The 22,549-nt window shown below is 45.8% G+C and overlaps 1 protein-coding gene across 7 annotated transcripts in view; it reads left to right on the forward strand.

The window, feature by feature from the left end:
• LOC106592409 (dystrophin) overlaps window positions 1-22,549 on the forward strand; it is a 395,558-nt gene that overhangs the window by 175,551 nt on the left and 197,458 nt on the right. For all 7 annotated transcript variants that reach the window (XM_045699454.1, XM_045699451.1, XM_045699449.1 and 4 more), the window contains exons 7-8: window positions 6,531-6,649; window positions 20,036-20,214. In XM_045699454.1, the coding sequence (XP_045555410.1) occupies window positions 6,531-6,649; window positions 20,036-20,214 (298 nt within the window). The remainder of the gene's footprint in view (window positions 1-6,530; window positions 6,650-20,035; window positions 20,215-22,549) is intronic.

Raw genomic sequence — 22,549 nt, forward strand, 5'->3', positions numbered from 1 at the left:
CTGCCTCCCGAGTGCCTGGGCCCTGGTCAAAACATACTGCCTCCCGAGTGCCTGGGCCCTGGTCAAAACATACTGCCTCCCGAGTGCCTGGGCCCTGGTCTAAACATACTGCCTCCCGAGTGCCTGGGCCCTGGTCAAAACATACTGCCTCCCGAGTGCCTGGGCCCTGGTCAAAACATACTGCCTCCCGAGTGCCTGGGCCCTGGTCAAGACATACTGCCTCCCGAGTGCCTGGGCCCTGGTCAAGACATACTGCCTCCCGAGTGCCTGGGCCCTGGTCAAAACATACTGTCTCCCGAGTGCCTGGGCCCTGTTCAAAACATACTGCCTCCCGAGTGCCTGGGCCCTGGTCAAAACATACTGCCTCCCGAGTGCCTGGGCCCTGGTCAAAACATACTGCCTCCCGAGTGCCTGGGCCCTGGTCAAAACATACTGCCTCCCGAGTGCCTGGGCCCTGGTCAAGACATACTGCCTCCCGAGTGCCTGGGCCCTGGTCAAGACATACTGCCTCCCGAGTGCCTGGGCCCTGGTCAAGACATACTGCCTCCCGAGTGCCTGGGCCCTGGTCAAGACATACTGCCTCCCGAGTGCCTGGGCCCTGGTCAAAACATACTGCCTCCTGAGTGCCTGGGCCCTGGTCAAGACATACTGCCTCCCGAGTGCCTGGGCCCTGGTCAAGACATACTGCCTCCCGAGTGCCTGGGCCCTGGTCAAAACATACTGCCTCCCGAGTGCCTGGGCCCTGGTCAAGACATACTGCCTCCCGAGTGCCTGGGCCCTGGTCAAAACATACTGTCTCCCGAGTGCCTGGGCCCTGGTCAAAACATACTGCCTCCCGAGTGCCTGGGCCCTGGTCAAAACATACTGTCTCCCGAGTGCCTGGGCCCTGGTCAAGACATACTGCCTCCCGAGTGCCTGGGCCCTGGTCAAAACATACTGCCTCCCGAGTGCCTGGGCCCTGGTCAAAACATACTGCCTCCCGAGTGCCTGGGCCCTGGTCAAAACATAAGCCAACTTGCAAGGCCAGAGTGACCTCACTTTAAAGAGCCTATAGCTAAATGAAAGCCTTCTGCCTTAGGAATGTCACTTAGGGCATTAATGCTGTCTAAGTGCTGTTTTATAGTGAGCCCTATCCTCAGAGAGTGGTCAACCTCTGGTTTAATATGCAGCTAGAATTTTGTGTTTTGATGATATGAGAGACTGGTGTCTCATTCATCATTCTAACAAGGAATAGAGGTAGTGGGAGAAGGGACATCCACCATGTACCAAAACTCCCCTCCACTGGGGCTAAACTAGGCTACTTGCTTTGAATAAATGCGCTGGACAAGGCAAAACGTCCGGAGGCAGTGACCGTGAAGCGAGGTTGTGCAGAGTGGCACAACATTGCGTCAATTGTTGATCATTAAACATCTCATGCAGGGTGTTCTCATCATCATCCTCATTGTCGTTGGAATTGGAAACATTTCTCGGCAGTATTTCAGCTACACGTTTCTTCACATACATTTTCACACCACCAATGTTCTATAAACATTAACATAAACCTGATTCATCTTACATTTATACCATTCGCTTTTAACAGTAGCCTAACAGTCCCCTGTTTGTCTTTGCCATGCACCGTCCTGTGGTATACCAATGACAAATCACTATCTCAATGTATTTATTTCAAGTCAACATTACTACATATGTTTTCCAGTGTGAAAATAAACAATATTGGCAATCCCAAATCAGTTATGGGCAAGGTTGTCCCCCCCCTCCCAACACTCATTTTTCTGCCATCTCTTCATTTTCTTCTTCAGAGGGCTTTACAGTTTCTACTCACAGCGACACACATGTAACTCATGTCTGTCACAGTGGGTGGTCCCTGGTGATGTCCCAAAGTCAATATCTGGGGGATAGTCTAATTTACCCAACCAGACGAGTCTCTCACCTGACCATCCTTCACTGTCTGTTTTGTCTCGTCCGTTTTGTCTCGTCCGTTTTGTCTCATCATTTTTGTCTCGTCCATTTTTTATCAGCAGACAAGATGTCTCCATGCTCACTTCACGTGCTCGGTCTCAGGACTCATGCTGCACTCCTGAGAGAAAGGCAGTCAATAGCTTCCATGTACACAAGTTGCTGGCTCGGCCTCAGGTCTCAGGTAGAACTAGTGAGGGACAAGGCCGTAGTGGACGTCATTACTTCAACCGGTTAGAGGGGGTGAGGCTCACATTGATCTGGGTCAAATGATTCCTTCCATGCATCTAGATACCATCCGGGGTCACTATCACCATAACCTGGAGAGGAGACAGACCACAACAGTTTAGGATACAGGAATTTAAGACAAATTATTCACTGTATGACTAATTATTCATTTTCCCAATAGTCTTAATACAAAAGTCTAAAACAAATAACAAAACACTTTTGCAAGTTGACTTTTACATCCTCATCACATTTGGTGATCTCAACGCAGAGGTAAAGGGTCAAGGGGGTACAGGGTCAGGGAGGTACAGGGTCAGGGAGGTACAGGGTCAGGGAGGTAGAGGGTCAGGGAGGTAGAGGGTCAGGGAGGTAGAGGGTCAGGGAGGTAGAGGGTCAGGGAGGTACAGGGTCAGGGAGGTACAGGGTCAGCGAGGTAGAGGGTCAGGGAGGTAGAGGGTCAAGGAGGTACAGGGTCAGGGAGGTACAGAGTCAGGGAGGTACAGGGTCAGGGAGGTACAGGGTCAGGGAGGTACAGAGTCAGGGAGGTAGAGGGTCAGGGAGGTACAGGGTCAGGGAGGTAGAGGGTCAGCGAGGTAGAGGGTCAGGGAGGTAGAGGGTCAAGGAGGTACAGGGTCAGGGAGGTACAGGGTCAGGGAGGTACAGGGTCAGGGAGGTACAGGGTCAGGGAGGTAGAGGGTCAGGGAGGTAGAGGGTCAAGGAGGTACAGGGTCAGGGAGGTACAGGGTCAGGGAGGTACAGGGTCAGGGAGGTACAGGGTCAGGGAGGTACAGAGTCAGGGAGGTACAGGGTCAGGGAGTTAGATGGCTAACCCTCAGGGAGAGAAACTAAAACAAAACAAAACAGCAATACACTCTGTCAGAAATATCTGCATTACTTATTACATTCACCTTTCACCCCATGCCTCTGGCCTTTTTAGTGAGGGTGATCCGGCCTCACCAGAAGGTCAGGACAGAGGTTAACACAGAGGTTAAAGGTTACAGGAAATAAAAGAAGGGGAAGAACGCTGCTTTGGTTCGTGTGGGTAGATGACCTGCTAGCTGATCGTCAGCTCTTTCCCTTTCTTCACCTTTACTCAGACTAAATATTTCAAAACGTTCAAAACATCCTCTGTTCAAGGTCACATTGTTTTTCAGTACAATTCCCATCAGAATTCGTGACTGTACACTTCAGAAAATGTTATTTGCGTGTCATTTAAGGTGCATCCTTTCTCACCCGTGAAGAACCAACTCAAACCCAATAACAAGTCCACACATAATACATCACCCGCTGTATTACCACCACTAACACATATTCATCAGTATAGATGGGTGGGTTGTGTGTGCATGCAGGTGTTTGTGTGGTTAAAACGTAGGGCAAAAACAAACTAATGTCCAGGGCTTACTTCATTGGGCCTTACTTAAGTCTAGGTCCAAAACGCTTCTTAACAGCTTCTACACCCAAGACATAAGACTCCTAAAGAGTTAATCAAATGGCCACCCAGACTATTTGCATTGTCGTCCCCCCACCCTCTCTTTTGCGCTGCTGCTACTCTCTGTTTATTATCTATGCACTGTCACTTTAACTCTACCTACATGTACAGTGGGGGAAAAAAGTATTTGATCCCCTGCTGATTTTGTACGTTTGCCCACTGACAAAGAAAGGATCAGTCTATACTTTTAATGGTAGGTTTATTTGAACAGTGGGAGACAGAATAACAACAAAACAATCCAGAAAAACGCATGTCAAAAATGTTATAAATTGATTTGCATTTTAATGAGGGAAATAAGTATTTGACCCCCTCTCAATCAGAAAGATTTCTGGCTCCCAGGTGTCTTTTATACAGGTAACGAGCTGAGATTAGGAGCACACTCTTAAAGGGAGTGCTCCTAACCGCAGCTTGTTACCTGTAAAAAAAAGACACCTGTCCACAGAAGCAATCAATCAATCAGATTCCAAACTCTCCACCATGGCCAAGACCAAAGAGCTCTCCAAGGATGTCAGGGACAAGATTGTAGACCTACACAAGGCTGGAATGGGCTACAAGACCATCGCCAAGCAGCTTGGTGAGAAGGTGACAACATTTGGTGCGATTATTCGCAAATGGAAGAAACACAAAAGAACTGTCAATCTCCCTCGGCCTGGGGCTCCATGCAAGATCTCACCTCGTGGAGTTGCAATGATCATGAGAACGGTGAGGAATCAGCCCAGAACTACACGGGAGGATCTTGTCAATGATCTCAAGGCAGCTGGGACCATAGTCACCAAGAAAACAATTGGTAACACACTACGCCGTGAAGGACTGAAATCCTGCAGCGCCCACAAGGTCCCCCTGCTGAAGAACACATATACATGCCCGTCTGAAGTTTGCCAATGAACATCTGAATGACTCAGAGGACAACTGGTGAAAGTGTTGTGGTCAGATGAGACCAAAATGGAGTTCTTTGACATCAACTCAACTCGCTGTATTTGGAGGAGGAGGAATGCTGCCAATGACCCCAAGAACACCATCTCCACCGTCAAACATGGAGGTGGAAACATTATGCTTTGGGGGTGTTTTTCTGCTAAGGGGACAGGACAACTTCACTGCATCAAAGGGACGATGGACGGGGCCATGTACCGTCAAATCTTCGGTGAGAACCTCCTTCCCTCAGCCAGGGCATTGAAAATGGGTCGTGGATGGGTATTCCAGTATGACGATGACCCAAAACACACGGCCAAGGCAACAAAGGAGTGGCTCTTGAAGAAGCACATTAAGGTCCTGGAGTGGCCTAGCCAGTCTCCAGACCTTAATCCCATAGAAAATCTGTGGAGGGAGCTGAAGGTTCGAGTTGCCAAACGTCAGCCTCGAAACCTTAATGACTTGGAGAAGATGTGCAAAGAGGAGTGGGACAAAATCCCTCCTGAGATGTGTGCAAACCTGGTGGCCAACTACAAGAAACGTCTGACCTCTGTGATTGCCAACAAGGATTTTTCCACCAAGTACTAAGTCATGTTTTGCAGAGGGGTCAAATACGTATTTCCCTCATTAAAATGCAAATCATTTTATAACATTTTTGACATGTTTTTTTCTGGATTTTTTTGTTGTTATTCTGTCTCTCACTGTTCAAATAAACCTACTATTACAATTATAGACTGATCATTTCTTTGTCAGTGGGCAAACGTACAAAATCAGCAGGGGATCAAATACCTTTTCCCCCCACTGTACATATAACTTCAATTACCTCGACTAACCGGTGCCCCTGCACTTTGACTCTGTACCGGTACCTCCTGTTTATTGCCAAGAGCCTGTCAGTAAGCATTTCACCGTGAGGTCTACTAAACCTGTTTGTATTCAGCATTTCACTGTAAGGTCTACTAAACCTGTTGTATTCAGCATTTCACTGTAAGGTCTACACCTGTTGTATTCAGCGTTTCACTGTAAGGTCTACTACACCTGTTGTATTCAGCATTTCACTGTAAGGTCTACTAAACCTGTTGTATTCAGCATTTCACTGTAAGGTCTACTAAACCTGTTGTATTCAGCATTTCACTGTAAGGTCTACTAAACCTGTTGTATTCAGCATTTCACTGTAAGGTCTACACCTGTTGTATTCAGCGTTTCACTGTAAGGTCTACTACACCTGTTGTATTCAGCATTTCACTGTAAGGTCTACTAAACCTGTTGTATTCAGCATTTCACTGTAAGGTCTACTACACCTGTTGTATTCAGCATTTCACTGTAAGGTCTACTACACCTGTTGTATTCAGCATTTCACTGTAAGGTCTACTACACCTGTTGTATTCGGCGCACGTGACAAATAACATTTGATTTGAATTGAATTGGGAGCTCTCGTAACGTCTGTTTTCTGGTTCCTTTATAGACCTGCAGAATTTCACTAACTGCTCTCAAGGCAACGGGCCTCAGGAAGCATTTCACAGGGAGAGATACAGAATCATTGTTAAACTCATCAGAATACTTGGTAGTGGACACCCCATCCTTTCCTGATAGAGAAAGTCAACATTTCGTTACTTTTCACTATTTTAAATATTAATCAGTCAAGTCAGGTCAGAGACATTCATCCATAACACTCATCCACAGGTCGCAGGTCAGATGTTAGCCCTCAAATTCCTCAGTGGGTTTTCCTTATTTTATCTGGCTCAGGGCAAGATTGCAAAAGTGTGTCTGCCCTCGAGGCAGAGCTGTCCTCAGAACAAGATTCAATAAGAAAAGCTCTAATCTGCTCAGTCATCATCCAATCAGCTCTTCTACACCTTTACCTGTTGGCATTTAGTCTGGAACAGAGTGGTCTGATTGGCTAGAGGATGTTTAGAGGATGAATCTGATTGGCTCATTCTGTTCCCGCTCCCTACAGGCCCGAGCTGTTTGATTGGAGCATTGTGGAGAAGCAGAAGAGTGCCATGGAGAGATTGGATCACGCCTTCAGCAAGGCTGAGCAAACCCTGGGTATAGACAGACTGCTGGACGCTGAGGGTAAGATCCCTGACCCCTAATTCATACCCTGACCCCTAACCCAGACCCTAACCCTGACCCCTAACCCTGACCCCTAACCCAGACCCTAACCCTGACCCCTAACCCAGACCCTAACCCAGACCCTAAGCCCTAACCCAGACCCTAACCCCTAACCCAGACCCTAACCCTGACCCCTAACCCAGACCCTAACCCAGAACCCTAGCCCAGACCCTAAACCTGACCCCTAACCCAGACCCTAACCCTGACCCCTAACCCAGACCCCTAGCCCCTAAACCTGACCTCTAACCCAGACCCTAACCCTGACCCCTAACCCAGACCCCTAGCCCCTAAACCTGACCTCTAACCCAGACCCTAACCCTGACCCCTAACCCAGACCCTAACCCAGACCCTAACCCCGACCCCTAACCCAGACCCTAAACCTGACCACTAACCCAGACCCTAAACCTGACCCCTAACCCAGACCCTAACCCCTAACCCAGACCCCTAACCCAGACCCTAACCCTGACCCCTAACCCAGACCCTAACCCTGACCCCAACCCAGACCCTAACCCTGGCCCCTAACCCAGACCCTAACCCTTCAGTAAGGCGGAGCAAATCCTGGGCACAGACTGCTGGACGCTGAGAGGAAGTGACACCTTTACGGAGCCAGTTCATAATAAAATGTCAGCTGAAACCCCTCAGGCATCTTCTTACTACGACATTTAACCAGAAGCCCATATCATGTCAATATAGGGCCGTATTTACAGTCTTCACTTGGGTTTAAAAGTGAGGAATAGTTCCAGTATTACCCGTGCTATTGTTTAAGCCAGTGAATCTCATCGTCATCACGCCGGCGTGATTTAGGACTTCCAACCCCTTTTAACCTTTTACTGCAGTGGGCTAAATCAGGGCCAATCAGAGTGTTTCTTGGTAGTCTTAAACACATCTACTTTGTAACAAAGTATAAACCTCACACACATGGTTATGGACTTAACAAAAGAAGACACCTGTATCATGTCAGATATAGAGTTGAAATGTATTACATTTTGAGTTTTCATCCCAATATTATACTTTATATACATTACAGAAGACTGAAATACAACAAAGCCGTTTGACATAGAAACCCATGAGGCCACATGAGGGTGATTTGGTCATTTGACTACAGGAAAGGATACACATCGTATGTTTGGGCTACAGAACATTGGATCATCTAACGAGGGCTGAGTTAGAGCTGTGTTTGTGAGAAAAAAGTCTGTTGAGTCAGATTGGTTTGAGCTACAAACTATTAAAGCCATCTCTGAAAAGCTGAGACTCTCAGGAACACGTACATGTGACATATTTAGGTCTATGACCTCACAAGCTACAGAAGAGTCGTTAGAAGGTAAGGTTCTTCTACATAGATCATAGGAAATCCCAGGACATAGTGTCTATAATACTGTAAGGGGTTCTTCTACATAGATCATAGGAAATCCCAGGACATAGTGTCTATAATATTGTAATAAGCTCACATAGTTGCTGTCACAAACTCCACACAGTTGTCACTGACTAGTTGGATATTCATTTCCCCAGTGAGCAAAGTATTTCTGTACTTACAGCATTCATATAAATTCATTCTGATCAGGTTTGTGCTTTGGCTGACCTTGTTTTTTGTATTGACATTTGTCATTAAAACTCATGAATACAACTGTTTATGTCAAATAGTTTTGTGTTCTACTTGTAGCCCTGGTTGTCCTGAAAATAAACTGTTTAAACACTTCATTGTGAGGGTAAATATAAGGGCTGGACGTGCAGATCAATGAAAGTCAGATCAATGAGAAGCTGATTTTTGCTGTGGCCTCGGGACTGGTAGGGTTAATAAACAGCACTGTGTTGGTGTGTAAACAGGCCTAAGCAGGACATGACTGAGCATGGTGTTGTTGAGCATGGTGTTAGGGCCATGGTACCACAGTATATTGTTCACTGTGGCGTAGTCCCATGGTCCAGTATGGATCAGTATTCAGTGGACAGATTGTCATCTGTCCCGTCCTAATCAATGATGACCCTGGTGTCATGCTCTCATTGAGACGTTAAATAGTCCCAATCACAGAGCGCTAACTACACACCAATGGAATATGGTGGAGCAGAATGCTGATTGGCTACGGCCTAGTAGATTCTGGTCACCTTGGCGATGAGAAGAGATAATCTGGGAGATATGAATTGCATTAATAACTGGGTTTATTGAGGATGTTATGATTGGTGATGTCATTGTCATGCCCTGCCCAGTCATGTTATGATTGGTGATTGTGATGTTATGCCCTGCACTGTCATGTTATTATTGGTGATTGTGATGTTATGCCCTGCCCTGTCATGTTATTATTGGTGATTGTGATGTTATGCCCTGTCATGTTATGATTGGTGATGTCATTGTCATGCCCTGCCCAGTCATGTTATGATTGGTGATTGTGATGTTATGCCCTGCCCTGTCATGTTATTATTGGTGATTGTGATGTTATGCCCTGTCATGTTATGATTGGTGATGTCATTGTCATGCCCTGTCCAGTCATGTTATGATTGGTGATTGTGATGGTATGCCCTGTCCAGTCATGTTATGATTGATGATGTTATGCCCTGTCATGTTATGATTGGTGATTGTGATGTTATGCCCTGTCCAGTCATGTTATGATTGGTGATTGTGATGCCCTGTCCAGTCATGTTATGATTGGTGATGTTATGCCCTGCAATGTCATGTTATGATTGGTGATTGTGATGTTATGTCCTGTCCAGTCATGTTATGATTGGTGATTGTGATGTTATGCCCAGTCATGTTATGATTGGTGATTGCGATGCCCTGTCCAGTCATGTTATGATTGGTGATTGCAATGCCCTGTCAAGTCATGTTATGATTGTTGATTGTGATGCCCTGTCCAGTCATGTTATGATTGGTGATGTTATGCCCTGTCCAGTCATGTTATGATTGGTGATTGTGATGCCCTTATTTGAGGGTGGTATATTTGTGATGTTATGATATAACCACAGCTGTTTTAATAATAACAGGGGGGTACATTGCTACTAATGTTAGTGCAGTAACATGCTAGCTGTTCCCATAGACTTCCAGTCATTGAACCAAGGACGATCCATTTAAAATCTGCGGAAATATATATATATATTTAAAATTACATAATTTTTTGCAGCAGTGGCAACAATTTAGTAGCGGAGGGCCACCGCTGCTAGATAAATATAGGGGAAACACTGTCTTATTTGTAGTTGATATAACTGTTGTGGTTGAGTGATACGTCATCCTATAACATCCCATTATAGGAGTGGGATTTATATCCCCCTCTTATTTCTAGGAATCTAGGTGATATATTTGTCCCATGTGGTCATGTGATATACAGTATGTTGCTTCTGTTAGCTGTGTGAAATATATCAGTCCTCCTCCTCCTGCGTGGCTATTTGATATAGCCCACCCTAGTGGCTTGGTGATATATATTGCCTGGTGGCTCCCTGTGTGTGTGTGTGTGTGTGTGTGTGTGTGTGTGTGTGTGTGTGTGTGTGTGTGTGTGTGTGTGTGTGTGTGTGTGTGTGTGTGTTATACATGTATATTGCTCTGGTGGCAGTGTGTGTGTTATGTGATATTCTCAATGTGATATGTCTCAGTCAGTTATTATCAGGGAGACAGATCTGTAGGGTTACAGTCAGGGACGCACACTGCCCTCACTACATCCTCGTTTGTCCTCAGAGAGGGAGAGAGGTAGAGAGAGGTAGAGAGAGAGAGAGAGAGACAGAGAGAGACAGAGGGAGACAGAGATGGAAAGAGAAAGAGAGAGGGAAAGAGAGACAGAGAGAGACAGAGATGGAAAGAGAAAGAGAGAGGGAAAGAGAGACAGAGAGAGACAGAGGGAGACAGAGAGGGAAAGAGAGACAGAGAGGGAAAGAGAGAGACATGGGAAGAGAGACAGAGGGAAAGAGAAAGAGAGAGAGAGAGAGAGGGAGGTCCCACAGTTGACAGTGCATGTCAGAGCAGAACTACCATGAAGTCCAAGGAACTGTCTGTAGAGCTCAGATAGAATGTGATGAGGTATACATTACCAGTCAAAGGTTTGCACACACTGTCACGTCCTGACCAGAGTAAGAGGTTATTTTCTATGGTGGAGTAGGTCAGGGCGTGACAAGGGGTGTTTTGTGTGTTTCTATGTTTTCTATTTCTATGTTTGTGTTCTAGGTTTTCTATTTCTATGTTTTTTGGGGGGGGTTGATCTCCAATTGGAGGCAGCTGGTCCTCCTTGCCTCTGATTGGAGATCATATTTAAGTAGGGGTTTTTCTTCCTGGGTTTTTGTGGGTAGTTGTTTTCTGTTTCGTTAATGTACCTGACAGAACTGTTGGCTGTCGTTTTGTTTCTTTTGTCAAAGTGTTTGTTTTCATTAAAATTACAATTATGAGCACTCAACACGCTGCGGCTTGGTCCCCTCTATACAACGCCCGTTACACACACCTACTCATTCAAAGGTTTTTCTTTATTTTCACTATTTTCTACATTGTAGAACAATAGTGAAGACATCAAAACTATGAAATAACACATATGAAATCATGTAGTAACCAAAAAAGTGTTTTATATTTGAGATTCTTCAAAGTAGCCACCTTTAGCCTTGATGATAGCTTTGCATACTCTGGCATTCCTTCAACCAGCTTCATGAGGTCGTCACCTAGAATGCATTTCAATTTACAGGTGTGCCTTGTTAAAAGTTAATTTTTGGAATTTCTTTCCTCCTTAATGCGTTTGAGCCAATCAGTTGTGTTGTGACAAGGTAGGGGTGGTATACAGAAGATATATATTTGGTAAAAGACCAAGTTCATATTATGGCAAGAACAGCTCAAATAAGCAAAGAGAAACGACAGTGCATCATTACTTTAAGACGTGAAGGTCAGTCAATACGGAACATTTCAAGAACTTTGAACGTTTTTTCAAGTGCAGTCACAAAAACCATCAAGCGCTATGATGAAACTGGCTCTCATGAGGACCACCACAGGAAAGGAAGACCCAGAGTTACCTCTCTTGCAGAGGACAAGTTCATTAGAGTTAACTGCACCTCAGATTGCAGAGTTCAAGTAACAGACACATCTCAACATCAACTGTTCAGAGGAGACTGCATGAATCAGGCCTTCATGGTCAAATTGCTGCAAAGAAACCACTAAAGGACACCAATAAGAAGAATAGACTTGCTTGGGCCAAGAAACACGAGCAATGAACATTCGACAGATTGGAAATCTGTCCTTTGGTCTGATGAGTCCAAATTTGAGATTTTTGTTTCCAACCGCTGTGTATTTGTGAGATGCGTTGTGGGTGAATGGATGATCTCTGCATGTGGGGTTCCCACCGTGAAGCATGGAGGAGGAGGTGTGGTGGTGTGATGGTGCTTTGCTCATGATACTGTCAGTGATTTATTTAGAATTCAAGGCACACTTAACCAGCATGGCTACCACAGCATTCTGCAGCAATACGCCATCCCATATGGTTTGCGCTTAGTGAGTTGTTTTTCAACAGGACAATGACCCAAAACACACCTCCAGACTGTGTAAGGGCTATTTCACCAAGAAGGAGAGTGATGGAGTGCTGCATCAGATGACCTGGCCTCCACAATCACCCGACCTCAACCCAGTTGAGATTGTTTGGGATGAGTTGGATCGCAGAGTGAAGAAAAGCAGCCAACAAGTGCTCAGCGTATGTGGGAACTCCTTCAAGACTGTTGGAAAACCATTCCAGGTGAAGCTGGTTGAGAGAATGCAAAGAGTGTGCAAAGCTGTCATCAAGGCAAAGGGTGGCTACTTTGAAGAAATCAAAAATCGAAAATATATTTTGATTTGTTTAACACTTTTTTGGTTACTACATTATTCCATATGTGTTATTTCATAGTTTTGATGTATTCACTATTATTCTACAATGTAGAAAAGAGTAAAAATAAAGAAAAACCCTTGAATGAGTAGGTGTGTCCAAACTTTTCACTGGTACTGTATATCTGGGGAAGGGTATACAACTATTTCTAGAGTGTTGAAAGTTTCCAAGAGAAAGGGTTAATGAAGCTAGGGGCACAGAGATAGAGAGAGACAGAGAGAGAGAGAGAGAGAGTTGATGAGGCTAGGGGCACAGACAGAGAGAGAGAGAGAGAGAGAGAGAGAGTTGATGAGGCCAAGGGCACAGAGAGAGAGAGAGAGTTGATGAGGCTAGGGGCACAGACAGAGAGAGAGAGAGAGAGAGAGAGTTGATGAGGCCAGGGGCAGAGAGAGAGAGAGAGAGAGAGTGAGTGAGTAGGGGCACACAGAGGGAGAGAAAGGGTTGATGAGGCCAGGGGCTGAGGGATGTTGTGGTGATGTCTGTCTGTCTACTGAACAGACTGAATCATCACAGAGCCAGTTGGAGCTGCAGCTGTGGCCTTCATTAACATGGCTAGCTACCTCACACTCCAATGGGAGACTATAAAGACAAGTGTGCATCCTAAATAGGGCCCTGGTCTAAAGTAGTGCACTATATAGGGAATAGGGATCTGGTCTAAAGTAGTGCACTATATAGGGAATAGGGATCTGGTCTAAAGTAGTGCACAATATAGGGAATAGAGTACTAGTTGGGCTATGTCCTAAATGGCACCCTATTCCCTGTGTTGTGCACTACTGTTGACCAGGACCCACATATGGACTCACTCAAAAGTAGTTCACTATATTTGGAGTAAAGCGCAATTTCAGACATACCCCTTGTGTGATTCTGCCAAATAAAAAAGCCTCACCATCAACTAAACTGCAGTCTCTCTCCGTTTACCAACCGCTTATCTTCCCTCTGGGCTCAACACACCACCCTGCCATCCATCAGTTTCTATGGTTTCCATTATTCTGGTCTCCAGTTACCTCTGTCTGATGGATTAGGCGAGGGGGGGTTGAGTCTTTTCAAAGTACCACTGAAGCCTTTAATTCCAGTGTTTTCAGATAGTGTGGGTGGACTATTTTTTGGCAAAGCGCTCCAGGCGTCGCAAGTGGAAAATAGTTCAACTTTTGTGCAGTAACAGTGCTGGGAAAACAGGCGGTGTGATCGATGACTCTGGCATCAATTACTCTGCTCTTTATGAACTGCTCTGCCATCCATTACAGTGGCTGGTGGATACGGTCTTAATGAAGGCAGATGTGGCTGTAGTCTAGCAGCATGTCAGCCAGCTACAACTCCACACACAGCTCTGTATAGATGAGGCATTGTTTTCTATTGCAATGATCTGTCCCTCTGAATGTCATCATGACTAGAGAGGAAGGGAGGATGAGAGGGAGTGAGATAGAGGATGAGAAGGAGAGGTAGAGAGTAGAGGTCGACCGATTATGATTTTTCAACGCCGATACCGATTATTGGAGGACCCAAAAAACCCGCTACCGATGAATCGGCCGATTATTATACTTTTTTGGTAATAATGACAATTACAACAATACTGAATGAACACTTATTTTAACTTAATATAATACATCAATACAATCAATTTAGCCTCAAATAAATAATGAAACATGTTCAATTTGGTTTAAATAATGCAAAACAAAGTGTTGGAGAAGAAAGTAAAAGTGCAATATGTGCCATGTAAGAAAGCTAACGTTTAAGTGCCTTGCTCAGAACATGAGAACATATGAAAGCTGGTGTTCCTTTTAACATGAGTCTTCAATATTCCCAGGTAAGAAGTTTTAGGTTGTAGTTATTATAGGAATTATAGGACTTTTTCTCTCTATACGATTTGTATTTCATATACCTTTGACTATTGGATGTTCTTATAGGCACTTTAGTATTGCCAGTGTAACAGTATAGCTTCCGTCCCTCTCCTCGCTCCTACCTGGGCTCAAACCAGGAACACATCGACAACAGCCACCCTCGAAGCAGCGTTACCCACGCAGAGGAAGGGAAACAACTACTCCAAGTCTCAGAGCGAGTGACGTTTGAAACGCTATTAGCGTGCACCCGGCTAACTAGCTAGCCATTTCACATCGGTTACACCAGCCTAATCTTATGAGTTGACAGGCTTGAAGGGGTGGGTATAATTTGTGGAAAGTTCCAACAGGAATCTGTTCCAAAAAACGTAAAGTAAAAGGTTGCCAACCAACAACGCATACAAAGTAGCAACGCATACAAACCTAGCTAACTAGCTGCCGAATAGGCAACAACTCACCACGTAGCTTATTCTTAATGTTTGTCCATAGGCAAACAGACATGTGAGGAGAGACATTTTTCGGAATAAACATGATGAGTGAAAAACGCAATGAAATAGACCACTCCCTACCCGGTATCTTATTCTGCCGCTATACAACTTTGTATGCGTTGTTTTTTGGAAACCTTGTTATTTACGAAGTTTTTGGAATAGATTCCTGTTGGAACGTTCCACAAATTATACCCACCCAGGTTGAAGTCATAAACAGCGCAATGCTTGAAGCACAGCGAAGGGCTGTTTGAATGAATGCTTACGAGCCTGCTGCTGCCTACCACCGCTCAGTCACACTGCTCTACCAAATCATAGACTTAATTATAATATAATAAACACACAGAAATACGAGCCTTAGGTCATTAATATGGTCAAATCCGGAAACTATCATCTCGAAAACAAAAGTTTTTTTCTTTCAGTGACATACAGAACCGTTCCGTATTTTATCTAACGGGTGGCTAAGTCTAAATATTCCTGTTAGGCATTGATGTTTATGGTTAGGTACATTGGTGCAACGACTGTACTTTTTTCGCAAATGCGCTTGTTAAATCAACACCCGTTTGTCGAAGTAGGCTGTGATTCAATGAAAATTAACAGGCACCGCATTGATCATATGCAACGCAGGACACGTTAGATAAACTAGTAATATCATCAACCATGTGTAGTTAACTAGTGATTATGTTAAGATTGATAGTTTTTTATAAGTCTAATGCTAGCTAGCAACTTACCTTTGCTTCTTGCTGCCCTCGCGTAACAAGTAGTCAGCCTGTTAATCCTTGTGGAGTGCAATGTAAGGCAGGTGGTTAGAGCGTTGGACTGGTAACCGAAGGTTGCAAAAACGAATCCCCCCTGAACAAGGCAGTTAACCCCCGTTTCTAGGCCGTCATTGTAAATAAGAATGTGTTCTTAATCTGACTGGCCTAGTTAAATAAAGGTGTAAAAAATAAAAAGATTCGGCAAATCGGTGGCCAAAAATACCGATTACTGATTGTTATGAAAACTTGAAATCGGCCCTAATTAATCAGCCATTAGAGTGAGATAGAGGATGAGAAGGAGAGGTAGAGAGAGGGAGTGAGATAGAGGATGAGAAGGAGAGGTAGAGAGAGAGAATGAGATAGAGGATGAGAAGGAGAGGTAGAGAGAGGGAGTGAGATGGAGGGTGAGAGGTAGAGAGGGAGTGAGATGGAGGATGAGAAGGAGAGGTAGAGAGGGAGTGAGATGGAGGATGAGAAGGAGAGGTAGAGAGAGGGAGTGAGATAGAGGATGAGAGGGAGGGGTAGAGAGAGAGAGTGAGATAGAGGATGAGAAGGAGAGGTAGAGAGAGAGAGTGAGATAGAGGATGAGAAGGAGAGGTAGAGAGAGGGAGTGAGATAGAGGTAGAGAGGGAGTGAGATGGAGGATGAGAGGTAGAGAGGGAGTGAGATGGAGGATGAGAAGGAGAGGTAGAGAGAGGGAGTGAGATAGAGGGAGGGGTAGAGAGAGGGAGTGAGATAGAGGATGAGAAGGAGAGGTAGAGAGAGGGAATGAGATAGAGGTAGAGAGGGAGTGAGATGGAGGATGAGAGGTAGAGAGGGAGTGAGATGGAGGATGAGAAGGAGAGGTAGAGAGAGGGAGTGAGATAGAGGGAGGGGTAGAGAGAGGGAGTGAGATAGAGGATGAGAAGGAGAGGTAGAGAGAGGGAATGAGATAGAGGATGAGAGGTAGAGAGGGAGTGAGATGGAGGGTTAGAAGGAGAGGTAGAGAGGGAGTGAGAGAGGATGAGAGGTAGAGAGGGAGTGAGATGGAGGGTTAGAAGGAGAGGTAGAGAGGGAGTGAGAGAGGATGAGAGGTAGAGAGGGAGTGAGATGGAGGATGAGGAGAGGTAGAGAGAGGGAATGAGATAGAGGATGAGAGGGAGTGAGATAGAGGATGAGAGGGAGTGAGATAGAGGATGAAAGGGAGTGGGAGAGAGGGAGTGAGACAGAGGAAGTGAGGGAGAGAGCAGGAGAGGAAGATTAAGAGAGGGAGAAGAAGAGATTAGTAGAATGAGCTAGAGGAAGAGAGGATGAGAGAGAGGTAGAGAGGAGAGGTATTGTAGATATGGAGAGAGAGGAGGAGGTAGAGAGAGAGGTGGAGAGGCGAGGTATTGTAGAGAGGGAGAGAACAGGAGGTAGAGAGAGAGGTGGAGAGGAGAGGTATTGTAGAGGGGGAGAGAGCAGGAGGTAGAGAGAGAGGTGGAGAGAAGTATTGTAGAGAAGGAGAGAGAGGAGGTAGAGAGAGAGGTAGAGGTGGAGAGGAGAGATACTGTAGAGAAGGAGAGAGGAGGAGGTAGAGAGAGAGGTGGAGAGGAGAGGTATTGTATAGAGGGAGAGAGAGAGAGTTCCATGTCTGTGATGAGAGAGAGAACGAGGGAAAGAGAGGAAGCAGTTCCATGTCTGTGATGAGAGAGAGAACGAGGGAAAGAGAGCAAGCAGTTCCATGTCTGTGATGAGAGAGAGAACGAGGGAAAGAGAGGAAGCAGTTCCATGTCTGTGATGAGAGAGAGAACGAGGGAAAGAGAGGAAGCAGTGCCATGTCTGTGATGAGAGAGAGAACGAGGGAAAGAGAGGAAGCAGTTCCATGTCTGTGATGAGAGAGAGAACGAGGGAAAGAGAGGAAGCAGTTCCATGTCTGTGATGAGAGAGAGAACGAGGGAAAGAGAGGAAGCAGTGCCATGTCTGTGATGAGAGAGAGAACGAGGGAAAGAGAGGAAGCAGTTCCATGTCTGTGATGAGAGAGAGAACGAGGGAAAGAGAGGAAGCAGTTCCATGTCTGTGATGAGAGAGAGAACGAGGGAAAGAGAGGAAGCAGTGCCATGTCTGTGATGAGAGAGAGAACGAGGGAAAGAGAGGAAGCAGTTCCATGTCTGTGATGAGAGAGAGAACGAGGGAAAGAGAGGAAGCAGTGCCAAGTCTGTGATGAGAGAGAGAACGAGGGAAAGAGAGGAAGCAGTGCCATGTCTGTGATGAGAGAGAGAACGAGGGAAAGAGAGGAAGCAGTTCCATGTCTGTGATGAGAGAGAGAACGAGGGAAAGAGAGGAAGCAGTTCCATGTCTGTGATGAGAGAGAGAACGAGGGAAAGAGAGGAAGCAGTTCCATGTCTGTGATGAGAGAGAGAACGAGGGAAAGAGAGGAAGCAGTGCCATGTCTGTGATGAAAGAGAGAACGAGGGAAAGAGAGGAAGCAGTTCCATGTCTGTGATGATTGTGTTGCTGTGATTGAGTCTCATCAGCAGTAATGAGATATCAAATGGTTCCTGTCGGCCAGGTTATTAGCAGGCTGAATGAGGCAATAAACACAGAGGTATAAATAGACCATGGAGCATCTTATACAGACAGGATTCAGACAGGATTCAGAGAGATTACAGACAGAATACAGACACACATTGCTGCTGCAGGCAGGGACATAAACCCTCTCATACCAGTGCATTAAAACCTATGTATGTTCTCATATAGAGATAGATGTAGAGGTGAGAGACAGAAAGAGTAGGAGAACGAGAGAGTATGAGAGTTGGAGAAATAATGCATGCAGATGAGAATTAGGCCGATAACCGCTAATGATCAAAATCCAGAAAAGAGCCGTTAAATTCTACTACCACCTAAAAGGAAGCGATTCCCAAACCTTCCATAACAAAGCCATCACCTACAGAGAGATGAACCTGGAGAAGAGTCCCCTAAGCAAGCTGGTCCTGGGGCTCTGTTCACAAACAGACCCCACAGACCCCCAGGACAGCAACACAATTTGACCCAACCAAATCATGAGAAAACAAAAAGATAATTACTTGACACATTGGAAAGAATTATCCAAAAAACTGAGCAAACTAGAATGCTATTTGGCCCTAAACCGAGAGTACACAGTGGCAGAATACCTGACCACTGTGACTGACCCAAACTTAAGGAAAGCTTTGACTATGTACAGACTCAGTGAGCATAGCCTTGCTATTGAGAAAGGCCGCCGTAGGCAGACCTGGCTCTCAAGAGAAGACAGGCTATGTGCACACTGCCCACAAAATGAGGTGGAAACTGAGCTGCACTTCCTAACCTCCTGCCCAATGTATGACCATATTAGAGACCCATATTTCCCTCAGGTTACACAGATCTACAAAGAATTAGAAAACAAACTCGATTTTGATAAACTCCCATATCTACTGGGTAAAATACCACAGTGTGACATCACAGCAGCAAGATTTGTGACCTGTTGCCACAAGAAAAGGTCAACCAGTGAAGAACAAACACCATTGTAAATACAACCCATATTTATGTTTATTTATTTTCCCTTTTGTACTTTAACCATTTGCACATCATTACAACACTGTATATAGACATAATATGACATTTGTAATGTCTTTAATCTTTTGGAACTTCTGTGAGTGTAATGTTTACTGTTTAATTGTTAATTTCACTTTTGTATATTATGTACTCCACTTGCTTTGGCAATGTTAACATATGTTTCCTATTTCCCATGCCAATAAAGCCCTTGAATTAGAGAGAGAGAGAGAGAGAGAGAGAGAGAGAGAATAAAAGGTGGATCCATACCAAACAGACTAGGACATGTCACTCAGACAGACCCAGACATGAACCCTCTTATAGATAAAGAACATGGACACTACAGAGAGCTGATGATAGTACTGTACACCTCTAATGGATCATATCCTCCAGGATGTTCTAGGACGTGTCACCGATGATATGTCTTACTCCTTACGTCCCAAATGGCACCCTATTCCCTATATAGTGCTCTACTTTAGACCAGAGCCCCATGACCTATGGTGCACTGTAAAGGGAATAGGGTTCCATATGGGATGCAGCCACTGTCTGGTTTCTTCTTTGATGAATCATAGATGTTAACCCTGCTGAACCTACAGGAACCTTTAAACACACAATACATTACTGCATGTCTTCTACACTCCTTCACTGCACTCTTCTCTCTTCTCAATGGGTTTTATTGTCAAGTGGTCAGTGGTACTGAGTCTAACCTTTCTCTCTCTTTTCCCCTCCACTCTCCGCTCTCCTATATTTTTTCTCTGTCTCACTCTCTTTATCTCCCTATCTCTCTCTGTCTCTCACTCCTACCCATATCTCTCTCTCTCCTCTCTCTCTCTCTCTCTCTCTCTCTATCCCCCCTCACCCTCATCTTCCCTCTCTGTCTCCCTCTCCCTCACCCCTCTCTCATTCTCTCCCTCCCCCTCTCCCCCTCTAGATGTGGCGGTGCTGCACCCTGATAAGAAGTCAGTCATCATGTACATAACGTCTCTGTTCCAAGTGCTGCCTCAGGGCGTAACCATGGAGGCCATCCAGGAAGTAGAGACTCTGCCTCGGACCATCGTCAAGCAGGAGGAACACTTCACCATCCAGACCCAACAACGCTACTCCCAACAGGTAGACACACACACACACACACACACACACACACACACACACACACACACACACACACACACACACACACACACACACACACACACACAGGCTGTGTCTCAAATAGCACCCTATTCCCTTATATAGTGCACTACTTTTGACCAGGGCTTATAGTGCTAGGGTCTAAAGTAGTGCACTATATAGGGAATAGGATGCAGGCCGTCTGTATCTCTATATGTTACTCTGGCATTTTCATAATGGTAAGATGGCATTTCTTTCCCAAGGTCCCCTGGGGCTGCATGCCTTCTCTGTGCTTCTCTCTTCTCTCTGCTGCCATGCAAACCAAAGCAGAAGAAATCACTAGGCGTTAGCAGCTGGAACAGCTGGGCCTTTAAATCACAGTTGTTGACTGTTTTATTGTTTCTGTTCCCTGTGGGTATTTCTCTCTGGTTCAGCTGTTGTGTTGTGACATGATGTTGTCTGTTCTACAGGGTCTCTGGGTCTGTCAGCTCTGGTCTCAGTCTGTCCTCCAGCTAGTTCACTATGTGTTCAGAGTCACGTCCCAAATGGCACCCTTTTTTCTCCCCGGTTTTGTGATTACGATCTTGTCTCAGCCCTGCAACTCCCCAACGTGGCTCGGGAGAGGCGAAGGTCGAATCCTGCGTCATCCGAAACATGACCCACCAAGCCGCTTCTTAAACAACCGCCCTCTTAACTCGGAAGCCAGCTGCACCAATGTGTCAGAGGAAACACCGTTCAACTGACCACAAGGAATCACTAGAGCGCGATGAGCCAAGTAAAGCCCCCCCGGCCAAACCCTCCCCTAACCCGGACGACGCTGGGCCAATTATGCGCCGCCCTATGGGACTCCTGATCACAGCTGGCAATCGAATCCCAGGCTGTGGTGACGCCGTAACACTGTGAACAGTGCACTGCTGACCAGGGACTCTGGACTGAAGGGTCTTGGGCCTCCCAAGACCTCTGGAGTGAAGGGTCTTGGGCCTCCCAGGGCCTCTGGAGTGAAGGGTCTTGGGCTTCCCAGGGCCTCTGGACTGAAGGGTCTTGGGCCCCCCAGGGCCTCTGGAGTGAAGGGTCTTGGGCCCCCCAGGGCCTCTGGAGTGAAGGGTCTTGGGCCCCCCAGGGCCTCTGGAGTGAAGGGTCTTGGGCCTCCCAGGGCCTCTGGACTGAAGGGTCTTGGGCCCCCCAGGGCCTCTGGAGTGAAGGGTCTTGGGCCTCCCAGGGCCTCTGGAGTGAAGGGTCTTGGGTCCCCCAGGGCCTCTGGAGTGAAGGGTCTTGGCCCTCCCAGGGCCTCTGGAGTGAAGGGTCTTGGGCCTCCCAGGGCCTCTGGTCTAAAGCAGTGCACTATGTAGGGAATAGGGTCCCATTTGGGACGTATTCCATATCTGTCTGTGATGTCACTGCTGTCATCTCATATCACTGGTATATTGTTGTTATCCAACACCCTCCATCCCAGTTCATACATGTTCAGCTGTTATACACTGCGTGCACAATTATTAGGCAAGTGAGTATTCTGATCTTATCATTGTTTCTATTCACATTTTCGAACTCCAAACCATATAAACTTGAATGCTTATTGGATTGAATAATTTTCAGGTGATATGTATTTGTGTAATGAGGGAGGGTGTGGCGAAAGTGAATAACACCTTATATCAAGGTGTGCATAATTATTAGGCAGCCTCATTACCTCAGGTAAAATGGGCCAAAAATATATTTAACTGACACTGAAAAGCCAAAAATGTAAGATGCCTTTCAGACGGATGCGACACTCTTTAAATAGCTAAACTATTGAGGTGTGACCACCGGACAGTCAAACGTTTTGTTGCAAATAGTCAACTGGGGCGCAAAAAATGCATGGGGAAGAAAAGGCGCAAATTAACTGCAAAAGACTTGAGAAGAATTAAACGTCAAACTACCAGGAACCCATTATCCTCCAGTGCCACCGTATTCCAGAACTGCAACCTACCTGGAGTGTTCAGAAGTACAAGGTGTCAAGTGCTCAGAGACATGGCCAAGGTCAAAAAGACTGAAACAAGACCACCACTGAATAAGATTCACAAGTTGAAGCGTCAAGATTGGGCAAAGAAATACCTGAAGACAGATTTTTCAAAGGTTTTATGGACATATGAAATGAAAGTGACTCTTGATGGACCAAATGGATGGGCCCGTGGCTGGATCAGTAATGGACACAGGCCACCACTTTGAGTCAGGTGCCAGCAAGGTGAAGGAGGGGTACTGGTATGGGCTGCTATCATTGAGGATTAGGTAGTTTGACCTTTTCGGGTTGAAGATGGACTGAAACTCAACTCCCAAACCTACTGCCAGTTTCTGGAAGATT

This window comes from Salmo salar, chromosome ssa17 (genome assembly GCF_905237065.1).
Source record: "Salmo salar chromosome ssa17, Ssal_v3.1, whole genome shotgun sequence".
NCBI classification, from domain to species: Eukaryota; Metazoa; Chordata; class Actinopteri; order Salmoniformes; family Salmonidae; genus Salmo; species Salmo salar.